Genomic DNA, 21,472 nt, shown 5'->3' with positions numbered 1-21,472 from the left:
ATTCCAGTTCAGTTCACGTTCAGGGACCTCCTCATTCCAAGGCTTTCTCTGCAACAGTGTGATGAGGAGTAAAATGAACGTGGCCTTACTTAATTGTGTTTGATGGGAAGTCCTTTCTTCTGTCCCTTGTGTTGGAGCCCAAATATTTCCGATACCAAAATACCATTGCTCTTTGATGGGCTACCCTCAACCAAGCAATCCAGATAGAGAAGAAAATGAAGTATGAAAAAAATGAGACAAAAAGGAAACAGATTTTGATTTTCTTGGTAATGGTTTTTTGTTTTTTTTTTTTTACATGCAAGACACAAAGTAATCAAACTTGTTTTTCTGAAGATTTTAGGTCTTAATACAGGGTCTGGTCCAAATAGGGATTTTACTTCTTTGTGTGTTTTGGTCAAAGGAGTTGAGCTGTCATTAATTTTTGGTTCTCAGGTGACTGTATTCTTTTGTGGGGTCTGGAGATAAACTCACAGTGGGCTGATTACAGAAGGGAGGGTCCTTGTGCAATTCAAAAGTCTTGGACTTTTTGAGAAACAATATCTCACTGAACCTTGAACATTCTTCTCTATCTACATCATCTTGACCTCCTGGATGTGCAGTTTGGATGTGGAGGTGAGGTTCTTTTGACCTAGTTCTACCCTAAGGGATTGCAAATATTTTCCCAATTAGCCTAGGTTCACTGGTTAACAACAAACCATTGTTTCTTATTGTTCTGAGCTAGTAGGCCTGGTATGTCAAAAAGGATCACCCCCACCGCTTTTTCCATATTAGTCACAAAACTCATGACTGATCTTTGGGAGATAACTGTGATTTTTTTCCTCTGTTTTAGTGTGCAAAAGTTATTAATTTAGTGTCAAATTTGGCATGAGGATTTTTTTGTTGTTCTTTCCAGGTTGTCTCTTGGCTTAGCAAAGCAGTAAAGGGTCAAGTTTCTTTGAAACTAAACCAAAACCCAAATGTAGTCACATGACAAAAGTGCTTAAGTTCATTCTCCTTACACTTGGAAACTACTGTTGGCTGTCTCAGAAAATATTTTTATTATATTTTAAGTGCAGAGTTGTGCTGGTGATCATTGAGAGAAGATAGGGGGAGGGAGGTAAAGACAGGGCAAGGAGACCTCCTATGTACCAGATCTTTAGTTATATTAAGGGGGATTAAAGATTACTTTTTTAAACTTTTTATTTTGAAATGATTTTAGACAAAAATTATCAAAAAGTACAGAGAATTTCTTGTATACCTTACTTCGCCTGCCTTCCTCTAACATCTGATGTAACTCTAGTATCATTACTGAAAGCAGAAGATAAAAATTGATGCAATTGATCTATTTACAAATCTTACTCAAATTTTGCGGGTTTTCCACCAGTGTCTTTTTTCAGGTCCAGGATCCAATCCAGGGTCCCACACTATTTTTTATTTATCTTGTCACCTCAGTTTCCACTAATCTGTTACTGTTCCTCAATTTTTGATGACCTTTACAACTTTGAAGTAAGTTGTTTTGTAGGATGTGCTTTAGTTTGGGTTTGCATGATGTTTTCTTGTAATTGGGTTGAGGTTATTTATTTTTCGGCAAGAATGCCAGGAAATGATCTTGTGCCCTGTTTAGTGCATCATATCCGAAGGTACTCTTGGGGGAAATATCATTAAAAACGGAATCCCTCAATCCAGAAATCCTCTCTTCAGAGGTAGTAGAGAAAGAAAGCACTTTGGTTTACCAAATATGCATTAAATGAAAATGTGACATGAATTACATGCAATCCCCTGAGAGGTTGCAGTGACAGAAGGGAAATTTTACTCTTTTATACAGTCAAGCAGATACAACTCACTGCATACATAGATGTTTTCAAGATAAACAATAACTAGTTCTAATGTGTGAGGACTTGAGAGCACCATTTATCACACACACTTCATCCTCAGTTCACTTGGTAGAATTGGGGTGACCATCTGTGACCATCTGTTCGCTTTATCCAAACAAACCTTCAACAGAAAGTGGGAAATCAGGGTGCTGTCTTTCTATTAGATCTTTGAGAAAGATATTACTGAGTCATCAAGTTGACGAAGGCCTATCTGATTTTCAAAGAGATTATACATACCTTTCAGGAAGAAGAGAAAGTGCTTACAATTGCACGTTTTCTAAAGTAAATGCTCTGAGAAAAAGTTGGGAAGGGAACTCTCTTAATTTTATCAGAGAGAATTGCTCTTCTTTTAATTTTTTTTTTTTTTGTCTTTTTGCCTTTTCTAGGGCCGCTCCTGCTGCACATGGAGGTTCCCAGGCTAGGGGTCCAATCGGAGCTGTAGCCACCGGCCTACACCAGAGCCACAACAACACGGGATCTGAGCCACGTCTGAGACCTACACCACAGGTCACAGCAACACCAGATCCTTAACCCGCTAAGCAAGGGCAGGGATGGAACCTGCAACCTCATGGTTCCTAGGCAGATTCATTAACCACTGTACCACAGTGGGAACTCATCTTCTTTTAATTTGTATTGGTCCTCAAGTACATAATGGTGATGTGTCTTCCTGCTGGTGCTATTAGCTGTGATCCCTTGGTTAAGGCGCAGTCTAACAGCTTTCTTCGATGTAAAGTTACTGTTTTCCCTTTGCAATTAACAAGTATCTTGAGGGAGAAACTGAAACTATGCAAATGTTTTGTTTCTCGGCATTCAGGATTTCACCCACGAATTATCATCGCCCACGGATGGTTCCTGCTTGCAACAGTCACTACAGTGGTGTTTGTCTAATGATGATTTCCTGTTTCTGTTGTGCCTTCTACATCATTAGTTGGAATTCTGTAGAGAAGAGTTGTCTTTTCTCTCACATTTATTTGCTTATTCATTCATTCGGTTCTTTCTTTTTATCAGTATGGACTCATGGATATTTATTTTATTCTCTGGGTTAAAACCCAGTACCATCATTATTCATTTTGTTACTTAAATTATTCCTGCTTTGCCCACTGGGGGTCTCTTTCAAGATGCCTTCTGTGTCCATTTGACCTGGTCCTGACATTTTTTTTTGTTTTTTTTTTTTGAGCACTTCATTACTTTCTAGCACCACAAGATGTTCCAGGCTCATTTTGTATTTTCCCTTCTTTTGCCCTAGAATCAACTGTTTCTCCAAAGAACCTGAGTTCATTTTATTGGGAAATGGCATTTAGAAAGCAATATCTGGACATTAGGGGGTGCTCCTTACTCCTGAGATGTCATGGCTTTTAGCGCCTCTCAGTAGACAGAGATAGAAAATGTATGTACATATGTATGCAAATACACACATCTGCTTTAATTCTGTATTTATCCAAGTGTATATATGCAGATATATATTTAAAAAACTGAGTTTATACTGATACCTCCAATTCCATGGTGGCACCACTGGGTTCATTCTAGCCTTTCCTATTCCTTTTTTTGTAACTTATTTCTCTAACCGTGGGAAACTCTGTTCCCACTATCCACAATGTATTTATGTATTTCTTCAATTTTTTTTTTCCTTTTTAGGGCTTCATCTGCAGCATATGGAAGTTTCCAGGCTAGGGGTCAAATCGGAGATGCAGCTGCCAGCCTATGCCACATTCATAGCAATGCAGGATTCGAGCCATGTCTGTAACCTACACCATAGCTCACGGCAATGCCTGATCCCCAACCCATTGTTCAAGGACAGGGATCAAACCCATGTCCTCATGGATGCTAGTTGATCCTTTTCTGCTGTGCCACAACGGAAACTCCATATTTGTTCAATTTTAGTATGTAAACAAAATAGTTTTCAAATTGCTAGCTTAATACTCCTATGAGAAGCATTTAATCAACTAGTCAATATTTGTGTCATTCTTTTTGTTTTTAGCTTCCCAGTATACATACAGTAAGAATACCTTGTCCCAAGTTACTTAGGTTAGTTTTTTCATCCTCATCCCTTTTTGTTACTGAACCAGGTTTATCTGCCCAATCCCACACACAGCAAGCCAAACACTGAGACACTGAGGTTTGCAACAGAGAAAACTTTTATTTACAAGGCAGCCAAGGGAGGAGACGGAAGAACAAATCTCAAATCCACCTCCCTGAGGGCAAGGGGCTTGGGATATTTATGGGGTAAGGGAGAGGGTGGTCTGAGGTGTGGGGAAAGATGATTGGAGGCAAGAAAAAGGTGAAATAATCTGTATACTGAACAGGCGTATCTGAGTTACACACTTCTTCATGGAAGGTGTGTTCAGAAAATGGTGGTGGTAACATGGTCTGAGGGTGGAGTTTTGGGCCCTCTGAGGTCAAAAGATCATCCATTAGACACTTGGACAGGCCCTGATGAATGGTCAGTGCTCTTGAGGGGTTTGAGCTGAGCAAGACTAGCTCTGTGTTCCTGAACAGTAATTTAAGCAACAGTTACTGTATTGCAGGGTCATTATCTATAAGGCACAGTGAAAGAAGCCTTGTGACGCATGGTTGAAGCTATGTGAAACTTGGACGGTATGCAGTTTGCAAGAACAATTACACCAAGCTCGGTCAGTTACAGGATAGTACTTATTAAGCAAGTTACACTTTAAGGGATCTGGCTGATGACTGCCCTCATTTTCACTTTCAGTGTGGTGGTGGTGTTTTTTATAATACAGTTGAGTTCATTTGTCACTGTTTCTGTTCTATTTTCGGTACATGACATTGTGGTTGATAATTATTTGCCATGGTCCTGAAAGTCACAAGCTCTATGACATAACCAGGAAACAGAAATCTCCCCTCAACCCTCGACAACCTCCCTCTACCTCTGTTCCTAATACTTAGTTTCTAGCATTCTTCTTTTCTTTTTTTATTTTTATTTTTATTTTTTTGTCTTTTTAGGGCCACACCTGCGGCATGTGGAAGTTCCCAGGCTAGGGGTTGCATTGGAGCTGTAGCTGCTGGCCTCCACCACAGTCACAGCAATGTGGGATCTGAGTTGCGTCTTTGACCTGCACGACAGCTCACTGCAACGCTGGTTCTTAACCCATGGCCAGGGATCGAACCCGTATCCTCATGGATACTAGTTGGGTTCGTTACCTCTGAGCCACAACAGGAATCCCCATAGTTCTGCATTCTTTTACACTTGGTTCCTGTCCAGTCCCTATGAGAAACCAATCTCCTTAGTTTCTGGTTCATGTAGCCTGTCTTTATCTCATCCTTTTCCACAAACGAGTGGATCTCTCTCTGACCCTTCCTTTTCTATATGAAAGGTCCACACTGTAGAGAGCCTTTGGCACTTCGTTATTTTTCACTTAACAATATATCCTGGAAATCTCTCCCTATTAATACACAAAGGTCTTTGTCATTCTTTTTTCTGCGACCTACGCCGCAGCTTGTGGCAATGCTGGATCCTTAACCCACTGAGCGAGGTCAGGGATCAAACCTGCACCCTCACAGACACTATGTCAGGTTCTTAACCCACTGAGCAACAACAGGAACTCTGTCTTTCTATGTATTTATTTATTGTCGTTTTTAGGGCCACGCCCTTGGCATGCGGAGGTTCCCAGACTAGGGGTTGAATCAGAGCTGTAGCTGCTGGCCTATGCCACAGCCACAGCAGTGTAGGATCTGAGCCACATTTGCAGCCTACACCACAGCCCTTGGCAATGCTGGATCCTTAACCCACTGAGCGAGGCAGGGATCGAACCTGCATCCTCATGAGCCATGACGGGAACTCCTGCCTTTCTCATTCTTAATTGCAACTTCAGAGCCCTTCGTTGTCTGGATGTACCAAACTTTTCTCAACTGTTCTCCAAATATGTGGGCATTTAGATCATCTCCAGTATTTTGCAGTTACCAAAAATACTCCCTAAGGATTCTGATTCCAATTACAATGTCTGTTTTTGTCTCCCCTACACCAAGCAGTTCTCTATACCAGCTGTTGTCCTACAATTCAGCTCTATTCTGACACTATCTCCATGAAGATAGTGTCAGATTCCACAGGTTAAAGGCTTAGCCCTACATGGCTGCTCCCCTCCCCTACTTCAAGCTGCTGATCTCAAGTGTAGGTCGTTACCTGTGCTTTTGAAGGCCCAGTTATAGATCAGAGGTTCCAATGGCCTCCTCTTTGTGTTTGCTTAATTTCCTGGAGTGGCTTTCAGAACTCAGAGAAACATTTTGCTTAGATTACTAGTTTGTTATAAAAAGATAGCCAGATGGAAGAGATGCATAAGGCAAGATGCTTATGGAAGGGCACCAGGCTTCCATGCCTCTGAGCTGACCACTGTCCCCAGATCTCCATGTATTCACCAACCCAGAAGCGCTCAGAACCCTATGCTTTGGGTTTTTATTACGTAGACATCAACTAGAGTCCCTTTTCCCTTGCTATGGTGTGGGGCGGTAAGACCGAAAGTTCCAACCTGACTGCATGGCTCTCGCACTCCTGCATCCCATCCTGTGCTCCATGAGATGGGGACCCTCCACGGTACTGAATTCTCCACACAGAGCCAGCTCACTGTGGGTACCAAAAATGTTAAGAGTACTTTCTCTAGCTGTCCTTTGGTAGGTTCATAATTTTCCTAGCATTTATGAAAGGCTGCATGTAGAGCTTGTACCGTTGGCACATTCTTCAGTGGGAATCCTGGGGACTAAAGGACTTATTTAAATGCAGGTGGAGGCTGTACTCTGCCCATGTGGGTTGCCCCCGCATGCTCGGCATTGCTAACTTTCATCTTGCATTGTTCTGTGCACGCTGCCTGCTGTTCTGCCTTCTTAGTGGAACTTTTACATTCTACGGCTTGGATTGGTTTGCTAACCAGAGTCCCACTTGGGAAAACAAAATAAACAAAAACGACAACAGCGGTGAAATAGTAAGCATGGTGTAGTAAGTTAACAAGGACTATTAAAGAGAAGACAAAGAGTCCGAAACTTTTTTTTTTTCCCCCTCCAGTGCTTTGTTAGTGGCGGTTCCCGTAATTTCTCCTAAGAGTTCTCTTGGGTTAATTGGTTATTTTTTAACTTTATGGGGGTCATATTGTCTTCAGCATAGCATTAGGGAAAACCATGCAGGCTTACTTATAAATGCCTAACTGAAGTCCTATTTAGTTTTCCTATAAGATAGAGTGCTCATTGCAGATAAGTATTTTAGAGTAAAATTACTAAATGTGAGGTTTAACATTATATATTCAGAATGTTTAGGATCATCTGATCTTTAAAAATATTCCACAAAGTCCACTGGAGAGAAAATTAATCTGAAATACCAATGGTTTAAAAATTGTGGTGTCCTGGGAAATTGATTTGATGGTTCAAAATTTGATGAAAAGTGGTGGGCATTTTGTTTCTAAAGGCAAAACAATTTATCAATATGGACACATGTAAGTGTAGGCTTACACTTAAGAATTTTTCAAGGAAAGTTTTTTTTTTTTTTTTTTTTAAATCATGTCTGTAGTTGTGTAATGATCACCACAATCCAATTTCACAGGATTTTCAAGGAAAGTTTTACTAATGATGCTGGGTATCTTGTGTCACTCTTTTAGAAGTTAATTTTTTTTTTTTAATCAGGCATTACTTTTCAAAGCAGTTTTAGGTTCACAGCACAATTGAGGGGAAGGTACAGAGATTCCTCACCTAGCCCTTGGCCCGCTTGCCCCCACAATGCAGAGCCTCCCCCATTATCAGTATGCTCCCCAAGGTAAATTGGTTACAATTGGCAACCTACTCTGACACATCATAACCACCCACAACCACCCACAGCCCATAGTTTCCATTAGGGTTCACTTTTGGGATTATATATCTTATGAGTTTAGTCAAATGTATAATGAGGTGCAAATTTGGGGTCACTTTTAAGCTGAAAAGAAATCTCCTGCATTGCTGTTTTTAATAGCCAGATCATTTCTTTGTGAATTCGTTTTGAATTGTTTTCCTGCTTCAAGGAAGGGAGGCATCATTTAGAGAGTAGTTCGAAAGACAGACTACAAACTGATGCTAAGCCATCCATTATTGGCGGAAAAACGACTCTCTGGATAGGAGATGGTAATCCACCCCTGCTAGGTGAGTCCTGACCCTTCCTGTGGGAATCAGCCCCTGGACCGAGTACAACGTGGGGACCCATAGAGGACCCAGGTAGAGAAGGATGGTTTCATCAGCCCGCAGAAACTAATTGGACCCCTCTGGGAATGTTCTAAACAGCTGGTTCATTATAATTAGAGACATCTCCTATAACTAGATTCTCACTGAAGTTAGAGTGGTAGGAATTTTTTTATTCTTATGTAACAATGCTGATGAAAGTATTTCCGTGGCTGCACTGATTTTGCCACAATATTGTTCTAGAATTGATGAAAGTTTGGGGGGGGGGTTCACATATTTTGATCTTCGTTCCATTGGAACTCCTTAAATTATACTGATGTAATTATGTAAAGAATATTTGATGGGTAGCAGTGAAGGGGAGAGGAACTTGAGTGGTCTTGAGAAGATACTGGAACCACTGAATAAGGATGGTCTAGAAATGCCATTGTATATATAAATATTTGCAGATATTCAGTTATACATTGTTCAAGGAAGATCTTATTTAGATGGGTGCAGCTCTGTTTCACTTTTATGCTAGTGGCAAATTTCTATCTATCTTGGGCAATACTCCCAGTGAGAATGAACCCTTGCCCGACCATCAGAAGTGGGTCTGTGTGATTGCGTCTTTGCTTACTGTGTGACCTTGAGGAGTGGAGAGGCTTATCTTTTTCTTTCTATTCAACTGAGATAATAGCAACCTCATAGTATTATTTTGAGGAACAAACACCACTGTAAATTAAAGCATTTTATAAACTCTGATGTATTTTACAATTGTAAACTTATTTGAAAATAGCTAACATAAAGACATTATGTACACACTACACTACTGTATATAAACTAGATAACAAGGACCTACTGTATAGCACAGGGAAATCTACTCTGTGTTCTGTAACAACCAATATGGGAAAAAAGAAAGAATGGATAAATGGTTATGTGTAACTGATTCATTTTACACCTGAAATTAATACAACATTGTAAGACAACTCTATTCCAATAAAATAAAAAAAAAAAAGACATTGTGAAAAGTCAAGGTAACACACAGCTTGTGTGAGCATTTGTGAGGACCTGGATCTGGGACGTGGGGTGTATACAGGAGGGGACAGAGGAAGCAATTTTGAGGAGAGAGACCCTGTAAAACGTCATTATTTTCTGGATATAAGGGTCATGATGTGTCTTGTGGTACATTTTCTTGCAACACTTTGAAAAAAAAATGCAAATTGAATAATATAAAAAAATTTTGAAAAGCCACTCCTGTTAAAGTGGCTCCATTGGATGGATGAATATTTAATGATTGTGCAAATCTTTAACTGTCTTATAACAGTTTTTAAAGAGTTAGAATTATCCAGTTTGTACTATGAGTTTGGTGTGAGGAGAACGGTCTGATCTAGAGTTATAGTCCTTATCAGCAAAGTGATATTGATAATAAATAACATCCAGTTGGATAAATTTGACCTGGGAGAGTGAGCTTCAGAGAGAAGGCAGGGATGGAGCCTTGAGGAGAGGTTAGGTGTGGGCTGAAGAAGAGTGGTTATTAGCACAGGAGACTGGGAAAGGTCACAGAATGATGTGGTCACAAAATGTATTGCTGAACTGTGATGCAATTTCCAACTACACATTCCCTGTTTGTTTTTCTTTCAATACCTTAGAAAAGCATACACTCAATTTCAAAAAAAGAAAATTGTATACCCATACATCTGGGAGCTATACTATTCCAGATTTTAAGATATTGAGGTATAATTGACATACAACGCTATATTATTTTTGTGTGTACAACATAACGATGTAGATATTTGTACATAAGGTGATATGATCACCACAAGTCTAGGTAACATCCATAACCATACATAGTTATGGACTTTTTTTTCTTGTTATGAGAACTTCTAGAATTTGTTCTCTTAGCAACTTTCAAATATGCAACAGTTATATTAACTATAGTTGCCATGCTATACATTATATCGCCATGACTTATTTTTTTATAGTTTATATTTTATTGAAGTTTAGTTGATTTACAATCTTGTGTTAGTTTTGGGATGACTTATTTATTTTATAAATTGAAGTTTGTACCTTTTGACTTCCTTCACCCATTTCTCCCACATCTTACCCCTGCCTCTGGCAACCACCAAGTATCTATGAGCTTGTTTTATTGTTTGTTTTGAAATTTCTATATGTGAGATCATATGGTATTTTTCTTCTCTCCATCTGACTTATTTCACTTTGTGTGATGACCTTAAGGTTCATCCATGTTGTCACAAAAGGCAAGATTTCATTCTTTTTTATGGCTGAATAATATTCCACAACACACACACAGACACACACACACACAGACCCCCCCCCCCACATTTTCTTTATCCATGCTTATGTTGAAGGATACTTAGGTTGTTTCTATATCTTGGTTATTGTAACTAATTCTGCAGTGAACATGGGGGTGCATAGAGCTTTCAGAGTTTTTGTTTTCTTTGCATAAATACCTAGAAGTAGAATTGCTGGATCACATGATATTCTATTTTTAACTTTTTGAAGAACCTCCAAGCTGTTGTCCATAGTTGGCTGCACCAGTTTACGTTTTCACCAATAGTGCACAAGTGTTCCCTTTTCTCCACATCTTCCCCCACACTTGTTATTGCTTGTCTTTTTGATGATAGGGATTCTAACAGATGTGAGGTGGTAACTCACTGTGGTTTTGGTTTGCATGATTGGTCATATTGAGCATCTTTTCATGTGCTTTTGGCCATTTGTATGTCGCTTTGGAAAACTGTCTAATTCAGATGCTCTACCCATTTTTTAATTGGATTCTTTAATTTATTATTTTTATTATTTTTTAGGTTTTTGCTATTGAGTTGTATGAGTTCTTTATACATTTTGGATATTGACCTCTTATCAGATGCATGATTTGTAAATGTTTTCTCTCATTTTATAGGTTGCCCCTTCATTTCCTTGATGGTTTCCTTTACAGTGCAGAAGCTTTTTTAGTTTGATGTTGCCCCCCTTGTTTATTTTTGCTTTTTTGCCTTTGCTTCTGGTGTTAAGTCCTAAAAATCTGGGTCTTCTCTGTCACGCCACCCCACACCATGGCTAGCTGTCCATGAAAGACTTGTTCCTCTGCCTGCTGTGCACCTGGGGATGAAAGCAGTGGAGGGTCTCTTCTCACTTAGAAAGGGCTCGTCCCTCTCTGGAATTTAGTTCATTTAGACTTCTTTGCATCCTCAGTTCTTTGCTACATTTTAAAAAACTGTGATTTTTTTTTAAAGTTTATCTCAGTTTTTATTATGGTGGGAATAATGGTCTCTTAGAACCATCTACCTCTTAACTATCTCTTCCTTTACTTGATAATAGGGGAAAAACTCACTTAAATATTCAGTGATGGAGATAAAATCTTAGTGACACAAACACAGTGGATACTTTTCTTTTCTTTTCTTTTCTTTTCTTTCTTTTTTTAATGGTTATACTTGTGGCACATGGAAGTTCCTGGGCTAGGGGTGGGATCAGAGCTGCAGCTGCCGGCTTATTCCACAGCCACAGCAATGCGGGATCTGAGTGCAATGCCGAGTGCAACCCACTGAGCGAGGACAGAGATTGAACCTGCAGCGTCATGGACACTATGTTGGATTTTTAACCTGCTGAGCCACAATAGGAACTCCGGATGCATTTTAAAAATATAATTTTGTACCACTTGTCATAATTTATTTCCTTAGAGGTAAAAAAGTAGCAGATAGTGATAGAAAAACTGTGTAATCTCCTAGAAGATTTGTATTGGTCTGAACGTTGGGCTAATGGCAAATGCCTGATTATTGGGATTAAAAGTAACACCATCTGTAGAAATCCAAGGAGAGGGTAAGCCAGCTGTTTTGAAATGATTGGACATTGTCCTCATCTCTTGTTATATAGCCTCTTCTTTTCAAATTTTTCTTTCAGTCCATGAATCGGAAGTATCTCTATGATAAATGGGGCTTCATTCTATGAAATTTAGTAGATATTTCCAGCTCAAAATGTCCTCTGATAGAGGCACTTTCCAGCTGTCAGGACCTGGTGGATCATACCACACCATCTATCAAGCACCTTAGCCAATTTCTCTTCCATTTAGAAACAGTAATATTGAAAAAAATTGGATAATTTTTTAAAAAGCTCTTTAGAACAATCTGTAGTTTGGATGCGTCTGCTATATTGGCTCCTAGGTAAGTTATTTTTTACTATGGTGTCTTTTAAAAATGTTTGTCTCTTTCATTTATCAGAAAGTGATGATGGAGAATAATGTGAGAAAAAAGAACGTATATTTTAAAAAGTGGTAAAATTTGACTACATGTTTTGTTCAGAAGGCTTCATTCTTGTTGATGCTATGTGTTGTCTTTGCAAAGTAGTAACAAGTTTTCCTCAGAGACTATTATTTTGGGAACTCGCTTTTTCTTAAATCCGCACAATAAGGAAAATAGAGTTGAAGCTTCTTTGTGTAGGTTGGGCTATATGTTGCAAATAGATAACTCGAGTACATTTTATTTCCCTAAATGTCTAAGTCTGTATTACAAATGATTATAAAAACATTATGTGTGTGTGTATATATATATATATATATATATATATATAAAAGCAGTTTAAAATTGAGTTTTTAAATTGTATAAGGGGTTTTCACAAGAGATCAGTGGTCCTTAGAGCCTCATGATGGTGTCCATTTAATAGAATAATTTCCTCAGGTCCTAGGACAGAGTTTGGTTTACCTGGCCTAGTGTTTCAGGAGGTGGTGAGTGCTGAGATTTGAGGCAGATGGATTCTCTGAAGCATTCAGCCTAACAGCCCCAGGGAGTGGTATTGCCACTTCACTAATTAGTTCATGGAGCATCCCTTTGGGCTAGTTTAGCAGGATTATCCCTATTTTTACAGAGCAAGAAAATGAGGTGTGAGGCATTGAATTGGCAATCAGTCCTGGAGTGCAGAAATTCAGACCTTTAGTCACTTAGTCTGTGGATCTTGATCTTATTAATCCAAATATATACTTTCAAAAACAACAATTTTAGTTTCACTGAGTTTTGCTTTTTTTTTCTTTCGTCTTTTTTTTTAGGGCCACACCTTGGCATATGGAAGTTCCCAGGCTAGGGGTCAAATCAGAGCTACAGCTGCCAGCTTATGCACAGTCACAGCAACATGGGATCCGAGCCCCGTCTGTGACCTACACCACAGCTCACGGCAACGCTGGATCCTTAATCCACTGAGCGAGGCCAGGGATCAAACCTGAAACCTCATGGTTCCTAGTTGGGTTCATTAACCACTGAGCCACGATGGGAACTCCTTAATGAGTTTTTTAAAATGAAAAATAGATTCGTATTTTTAAGTCATGCAAGTTTTAATTCGAATTTGATCCAGGTGTGATGTTGTCCAAGTGCCTCCTGGAATTTGTTAACATGAGTTAAATTATATACTGAGACTTATCAAGTTCACATAAAGGTTTTTTTATTTGTTTTTTTGTTTCGTTTTTGGTGTGGCCATCTGTGACATAAACACAAACTAAATAAGGTACCAGAGGCCAAGTGATATATTAGAAAGTACATGTGATTTGTATCCAAAGATCAGTATTAGAACCCTGGCTCACCCCATTCTAGCAGAGTGAACTTGGCCAAGTCACTTTTACCACTTTGACTTTGCAATAGTTCCAAGAAAAATTTAGCCAAATATTTAGTCTGTCTGTCTATCTATCTCCCTATCTACTTTTCACTCCTCTCTCCAATTCCCCAGGTTAATCTACTTCTCAATATCCAAATAAACTGGGTTTTCCAAGCCAGTGTTGGATCCAGTGAAAGGTCAAGACACAAAGTCAGCTGTGAGCATGCCCTGCTTTTGCTTGTTGATGGTTCTCTCACTAACTGGCAAAGCCAGCCAGGAGCATGAGCTTTGCTGGGTCCAGAATGAAAATCTGAGCTTTGCAATGATGGCTTTTCGTTTGATTTGGCTCCATCATAACAGATTACACACCTAACCCTGGTTAGACTGCTCAGCAATGAGCCATTCCTTTGGTGTCCATCCTTCTCTCTGTAACTGGGTGTGATACTTAATATTAATCTCATGCTTCAAACATTATTTATTTTCAAAGGGCAAGAGAAAGCATTATGGCCTAATAAGAAAATGCACATATTTCAAAAACGCATTGTAATTGATTATTATGTTTCCCATATCTGAAGGCGGAGTGTCTCTAGATTAGTCCCATGTGACCCACACTTAATCCCTGATAAGGGCTCTGGAAAAGCTCCTCTTTATGTAGTTGATTTGCTTAATCTTTAGTAACTTAGTTATTATTTAAAATACCTGTTAGAGTGAGTTCCCGTTGTGGCTCAGTGGAAACCAATCTGACTAGCATCCATAAGGACACAGATTCAATCCCTGGCCTCACTCAGTGGGTTAAGGATCTGGCGTTGCCGTGAGCTGTGGTGTAGGTCACAGATGTGGCACAGATGTGGCTCAGATCCTGTGTTGCTGTAGCTGTGGTGCGGGCCAGTGGCTACAGCTCTGTTTCAACCCCTAGAGTAGGAACCTCCATATGCCATAGGTGTGGCCCTAGAAAGACAAAAAGGCCAAATAAAATAAAATGTCAGTTAGAAAAGTGCACTTTAAATGAAAAATGGTCTTGGTCCCATAAAGTTCTGTTTTATATAATGGTCTTACACATTTTCCTTTTCAATTCAAATATATTACTTGGATTATTTTTTCAGATTCTTTTGTCTGTATACCTGGAAACAGACTGATTTAGTTCTTTTAACCACATACAGCGATTCAAAGAAATATATATTTAAGGTTAGTCTTCAATTCAACTGTTTAATCATGAACATTTGGGGAATATTTTTTGTCATACTGAATGAGGAAAACAAATTATTCAGGACAGATGGTTTGATTTAACTTAAGCGACATCTTATAGATTCAAAAAAAGTTATATGGTTATTTAAAAATCATGTGTCTGTGAATTTCTGATATGTGTGCACTAAAGAAAAATAGCATATATCAGGTAACTCAACAGGAGTATCAAAGTTATTTGTTTATCTAATGTATTCACCTTCATCTTTAATTCAGCAGTCTAACAGAGTATTAAGCAATAAAGGTTGATAGGAGACATTCAGCAAAATAAAAATTGGTATGAAGTATGTGCTCAGGTCATTACTAGTTAATATTGAGAGTAACTACAAAGTAACAGTAGGGACAATAAATTAAAAACCAGGTAAGTAAAATGTACCGTATATTAGATGATGGTGTTATTAAGAAGAAGAAGAAGAAAAAAACAGACAGGTAAGGGCAACAGAGACCCTGGGATGTGTGCAGTGGTCAGGGAGGCAGTACAACCGTGTTTAAGAGGTGGGGAAGATTTCACGAGGAAGATGCTATCAGCCTAGAGGCATAATCAGAAAGACCTGTCCTTCATGCAGGCAAAGACTCATTTGCAAGGAAACATGCTAAGCCTTAAGAGTAAGCAGATCTGCCAGGAGAGAACTGTAAACCACAACCCTGGCCACAAAACCTCATTCCTTGTAAAGTGAATCTATTTTCTAATGCTTTGGTATGAACTGAATAAATGAAGGAACTCTTGGGATCAATCAAGAATAAGCTTGCAGGACTTTCCATTATGGCGCAGCGGAAACGAATCCATCTAGTATCCATGAGGATGCAGGCTCAGTCTCTGCCCTCGCTCAGTGGGTTAAGGATCGGGCATTGCTGTGAGCTGAGGTGTAAGTCACAGACACACCTTGGATCCTGTGTTTCTGTGGCTGTGGCACAGGCTGGCAGCTGTAGCTCTGATTCAACTCCTAGCCTGGGAACTTCGGTGTGCTGTGGGGGTGGCCCTAAAAAGCAAAACAAACAAACAAAAAAAGAGAATAAGCCATCTCATTAAACTGAAAAAAGTGCTTCTTCTTTATTTCAAAAAGTGTCAATTCTAATAATTTATTTTATAGATACACTTACATATTTATGGAAATAGGTATTTGTAAGGATATCTGTAATGGCATTATTTGCAATAGCAAGGGTTTAGAAACAACTGAGAGGGTCATCATTGAGGGACGGGTTAAATAAATTCTGGCACATTCATGGCATGGAATATACACAGCTGTTATAAAGAATGAGGCAACGCTTACCCTACCAACATAGAACAATATCACGGTAAGATTGTTAAATGAAAAAAAGCAAGGTGCAGAAACATGATGTAGCAGGTTATCCCTGTGTGTAAAAATTGTATGTATAAAATGTCTGCATAAAACAATATGCACGTGTATGTATAGGTTATCTTTGAATGAATATTGCTCATTCTGGTTGCAATTCTGTGGTTGGGGGACAGGAGTGGGAAGTATTCTTCGTTTTCACTCTATTCCCTATTTTACCACTTGAATTTTGGTCAGGTGCATACATTATCTGTTAGACTTCTTTTTTAAAGTCAGTATTACTATAAATATTAGCTTAGGACTGAGACTATCTGGGTTACAAATGTAAAAAAAAAAAAACCATTATGATCAAATTAAAATTTTTTACTCTGGAGTATCTTTTTTTTTTTTTTTTTTTTTTTCTTTTCAGGGCTGTGCCTGTGACATATGGAGGTTCCTAGGTTAGGGGTCTAATCAGAGCTGTTGCCGCCGGCCTACACCAGAGCCACAGCAATGCCAGATCTGAGCTGCGTCTGAGACCTACACCACAGCTCAGGGCAACACTGGATCCTTAACCCACTGAGCGAGGCCAGGGATCCAACCTACAATCTCATGGTTACTAGTGGATTCATTTCCGCTGCGCCATGATGAGGACTCCCCACTCTGGAGTATCTTTTAATTAAATTTCAGTAAACATTTATAGTGCAACTAGCAGGCATTGACAAGCATTGTTTTAGGCACTGGGGAGTAAAGAAAAATTCATACCCCTTGTTCTTCTCAAAATGGCATAATTTGACAGAACAGAGAGTCCCAGGAATTATTTAGGGTTACAAATTTCTGATACCCTATACACGAAACATATCTGAAAAAGAATGGATGAGTGTAGGAGTTCCCTTTGTGGCTCAGTGGTTAACGAACCTGACTAGTATCCATGAGGATGTGGGTTTGATCCCTGGCCTCAGTGGGTTAAGGATCCGGCCTTGCCGTGAGTTGTGTTGTAGATTGCTGGCATGGCTCCGATCCTGCCGTTGCTATGGCTGTTGTGTAGGCTGGAGGCTACAGCTCTGATTTGACCCCTAGCCTAGCCTGGGAACTTACATATGCCATGGGTTTGACCCTAAAAAAAAAAAAAAAAAGGACGTGTGTATATGTATAACTTTGGTGTACAGCTGAAATTACGAACAACAATGTAAATCAACTAAACTTTTTACAAAAATGAAAAAAGATTATTTAGGGTTAATCTAAAGTAACTACCAAAGTGCAAAGCAAATAGTTAGAGGTTCATAGGTATGGACAGCTCTGCTCCTTAGTGTGTGTGATTTTAGGCAAATTAATTAATTGAGCTCCAGTTTCTCCATTGGTAAATGGGGTTAAACAATAAGTACTTATTTCAGGGCATAATTTTGATGATTAAATGGTATATATGCGTGTAAATTACTTAGTACAGTGCTTGTCATTAAATATAGTGTCATTAATGTTGGCTGTTTTTGTTAATCAGTTCCCTTTGCTTATAAGTTTCCCTTTCAAATCGGGAAGGAAAACAAAGTCCTAAAAACAGAAGTGTGGGAGTTCCTGTCGTGGCTCAGCGGAAACGAATCTGACTAGGAACCATGAGGTTGTGGGTTCCATCCCTGGCTTCCCTTAGTGGGTTAGAGATCTGGTATTGCCGTGAGCTGTGGTGTAGGTTGCAGATGCGGCTTGGATCCTGCATTGCTGTGGCTGTGGTGGAGGCTGGCAGCTGCAGCTCTTATTCGACCTCTAGCCTGGGAACCTCCACATGCTGCAGGTGTGGCCCTAAAAAGCAAAAACCAAACCAAACCAAAATGGTGCGATCATCCATACTCTAGTGATTGGTCATGGGGGTCCTTGTCGGCCAACTGAAGAGCTGGGATTCCTCTTTCAGTGGAAACCAGATAGCGGAAGACTGAGGAGAGCACTGGGTGGGCAGTAGGAATAGGAATGGTGAAGAGGAGGGAAAGGGCCAAGGGATTGAGGGAGAAACTGAAGACATCACATGGGGGTGAAGGGTCCTAGATATTTAATGGGACAGGCAGAGGAGGCAGCAGGGGACAAAACCAAGATGGGGGCTTAGCTTTGTAAAGGGTTAAGGATCCTTTTTCTGAGGCAGCCAGCAAAGGAGAAAAGTGTGAAGGGGGAGGAGGTTGAAAGACTCCATTCCTGTTGGCCTCTGTTTTCTTGAATCTTGGAAGGAGTTGAGGTGCTGAGAGGGAGGTGCCTGGAGTGGGATTTTAGGGTTTTGTTACTTTATGTACTTCGTGTGTTTGTGAGCGGGTATTGCTCATACAAATATACCTAGAGGTCATTTTTTTATGCAGCTAATAAACAGAAGAATAGAGTAATTCATAAAAAGGGAAAAAAAAATTTAGGGTTTAGAGTGAGAAGTAGGGATCTGGACTCTCCACTGTGGGAAATATAAGAAATGCTTGATTTGTGAGGGGGAGGGGTTACCCATTGCTAAAGTCTTGTCTCAGGCCCAGGGGTGCTGTATGGTTCTCAGTACCCAGCCTGGACCCTGCAAACAAAAGGACCGGAAGGAAAACCAGACCCACCCAGATGCAAGGGGTTGAGGATTTAAGGATGCTGGGTGAGTGTGGCTGATGGACAGATGAAGAAGTGAAGTTGAGAAAAAAATTGATGGAGTCAGTCTTAAGAGAATAGAGTGAGGTCAAGTGCTTGATAGGAAGCCAGAGACTCGAGGGAGCAGATAGGTGGGGAAAGATGACCTCGTGGTTGGAGGGGAGGGCACTTCAGAATTCAAGATTTTATGGGATTAATTTTATTTCCCTTTTAGAGAAAGTATTGTTTTAAAAAGTTGCCTTAAAATTCTCATAAGTTGCTGTTGTTGGCACAGATCATGAATAATATGCCCAGGACTTAAAGGGAATTTTTCTTGAGAGCTCTGTTAAGGCCATATGATATTCACAGAAGGTGAGCCTGGAGTGTTTCTATAACTGGAAAAAAAGCAAGGTTTTAACAAAGGCACAACAGGTCTCAGCCAGTTTGCTGGAAACCTGTAGTTTTTCCTCATAGAAAGAAAAAAAAAAAAAACCCACTAACATAAGCTTAGTGATTTCTATTTCTTTTCTTTTAAAGGTAAAACCAGTTATCCACAGCAAGATCAACGTTTCAGCTCGCTTTAGAAAGCCACTTCTGGAACCCTGCACTATCTTGTAAGTTGGAGCTTTGTATTGCAAGCTGAAATTGGTGTGGTGATTTCTTTTTGGTTTGGGATTTATTTTATAGTTTTAAAGATTACCAAATTGTTTGACTCACTGGCTTTGCTTTTTTTCCCAGCTTGATTGCAAATGGAGACCTCATAAACCCAGCTTCTCGACTCCTCATTCCTAGAAAAGCCTTGAATCAGTGGGATCATGTACTACAAATGGTCACGGAAAAAATAACGCTGAGAAGTGGGGCTGTCCACAGGTGTGTCAGAGTATTCTTCTTGCAAGAGGATGGGTTTCAGAATTGTTGAGGGTATTCCAGGGAGGCTCCGAAGTCACTAGTCCCTAGGTGTGAATTGCGGCTCACAAATAGGGTCTGTATGCCTCAGTTTCCCTATGTGTAAAATGGGTATATAATTGTACATACCTCATGTGAAGGTATGTACCTTTTAGGAAGGAGTTAATCCACATAAAGAGCTTAAAACAGTTCTTGGCACATAGGAGCTCATCAACAAATATTAACTATATTCTTTAGCAGGTATAGAAGCATGTGGATAAGTATTAACTGTTTTTATTCTTTGAATTTAGAGCAAATAGGCAAACATCAGCATTGCTCTGTTTGAGAAGGATTTTTTTTTTTTTTTTTCCGAATGAGCCAGCTTCTTGGCTCTTAATTAGCTGTCCTTTTCTTCGGGAGATATTTACTTTTATTTGATGGTACAAATTATTTGTCTCCAGACATTAGGACTTGTTACCGAATTTAAGAAGGAGGAAGGTTAGAGAGGATAATTAAGTGGGATTGCCCAGATTTGAGAAATCAAAAACATTTTTCTCAAGTTCTGAAATTTAAGTGAAGACTAAAGTCATGACTTTTATGTTGCAAAGCCTGTGAAATTATACCTTGACAGAGGCTGACTTACTTATTATCTCATAGGTGGAAGGGTTACAAATAATATAGACATGTACAGAATGTATTAAAATTATATATTAATATGTGACACACAAATATTTGAAATCCAGTGAAGGGATTTTTCTTCTTGAATCCTATCCTCACTCAGTCTCTTGAACATTCTCCACTGGTAGAGAATGCTGTAGACATATAGGATAAAATAAGTTTTCAAATAATTGCATATTATGTTTTTCAGTTAACTCTGGGTACAGATTAATATATGCATATTTGCATTTATTAATACATATAATTTTGCAACCATTATGATTTTAAATGTAATTATTTTAATTTAAAGTAATACTTCACGTGCGGTAAAACAATAGGACAAAAATGTAAATAAAAACTATTTATGGGAGTTCCCACTGTGGCTCAGTGGTAACGAACATAGCTGATATCCATGAAGACATGGGTTCAATCCCTGGCCCCACTCAGTGGGTTGGGGATCTGGTGTTGCCATGAGCTGTGGTGTAGATCCCAGAGGAGTCTTGGATCCCATGTTGCTGTGGCTGTGGTGCAGGCCAGCAGCTGCAGCTCTGATTGAACCCCTAGCCTGGGAACCTCCATATGCAGCAATGAGGCTCTTAGAAAAAAAAAAAAAAAAGGACAAAAAGCCCCCCCACAACAATTTCTGGTGTTCGTGCTGTGGTGAGGTGGGTTAAGAAGCTAATCTCAGTGGCTTGGGTCCTGTGGAGGTGCAGCTTTGATCCCAGGCCCGGAGCAGTGGGTTAAAGGATCAGGTGCTGCTGCAGCTGCGGTTCAGATTAAGTCCCTGGTCTGGGTACTTCCATATGTCATGGGTGCAGCCAATTAAAAAAAAAAAATTATTTCTCCCACCCCAGGCTTCCCAGGCTTTCTTTACAGTACTTGTCTGCATCACTGCAGGATGGAAACTGGAATGCTTAAAAACACAAATGGGAACACACACGCACATAAATTATATAAATATACCTTGCTTTTCCTCCTGTGACAGCGAATCTTGAAAATTTTTCTTAACACAAATAGCTCTATCTTGTTATTTTTAATGACTACAAAATATTCCATCTTATATTCCGTATTAGGGTGTAGCCTAATATGTTTTAGCAGTCTCCTCCTGATAGAATCTTCAGTCATTTCCAACCTTCTGCTATTACACTTACATGTTTTTGTTCTTAAGCAGAGTTTGTTAATATATTAAAGTCAAGAAGTTGAATTGCTGTGTCAAGTGGTGAATGCTATTAAATTTTGATAGTTATTGCCAACTGTATCTCAAAGTTT

General features: G+C 39.4%; 1 protein-coding gene across 1 annotated transcript in view; it reads left to right on the top strand.

Annotated features, from left to right (window-relative positions):
* DCDC2 (doublecortin domain containing 2) overlaps nt 1–21,472 on the top strand; it is a 174,827-nt gene that overhangs the window by 36,954 nt on the left and 116,401 nt on the right. Inside the window, 2 exon segments of the mRNA XM_013977473.2 lie at nt 19,199–19,275; nt 19,400–19,531. Coding sequence (XP_013832927.2) covers nt 19,199–19,275; nt 19,400–19,531 — 209 coding nt within the window.

This window comes from Sus scrofa, chromosome 7, assembly GCF_000003025.6.
Source record: "Sus scrofa isolate TJ Tabasco breed Duroc chromosome 7, Sscrofa11.1, whole genome shotgun sequence".
Lineage (NCBI taxonomy): Eukaryota > Metazoa > Chordata > Mammalia > Artiodactyla > Suidae > Sus > Sus scrofa.
The sequence above is the reverse complement of the archived record's forward strand: the minus strand, read 5'-3'. Positions and strand labels throughout refer to the sequence as shown.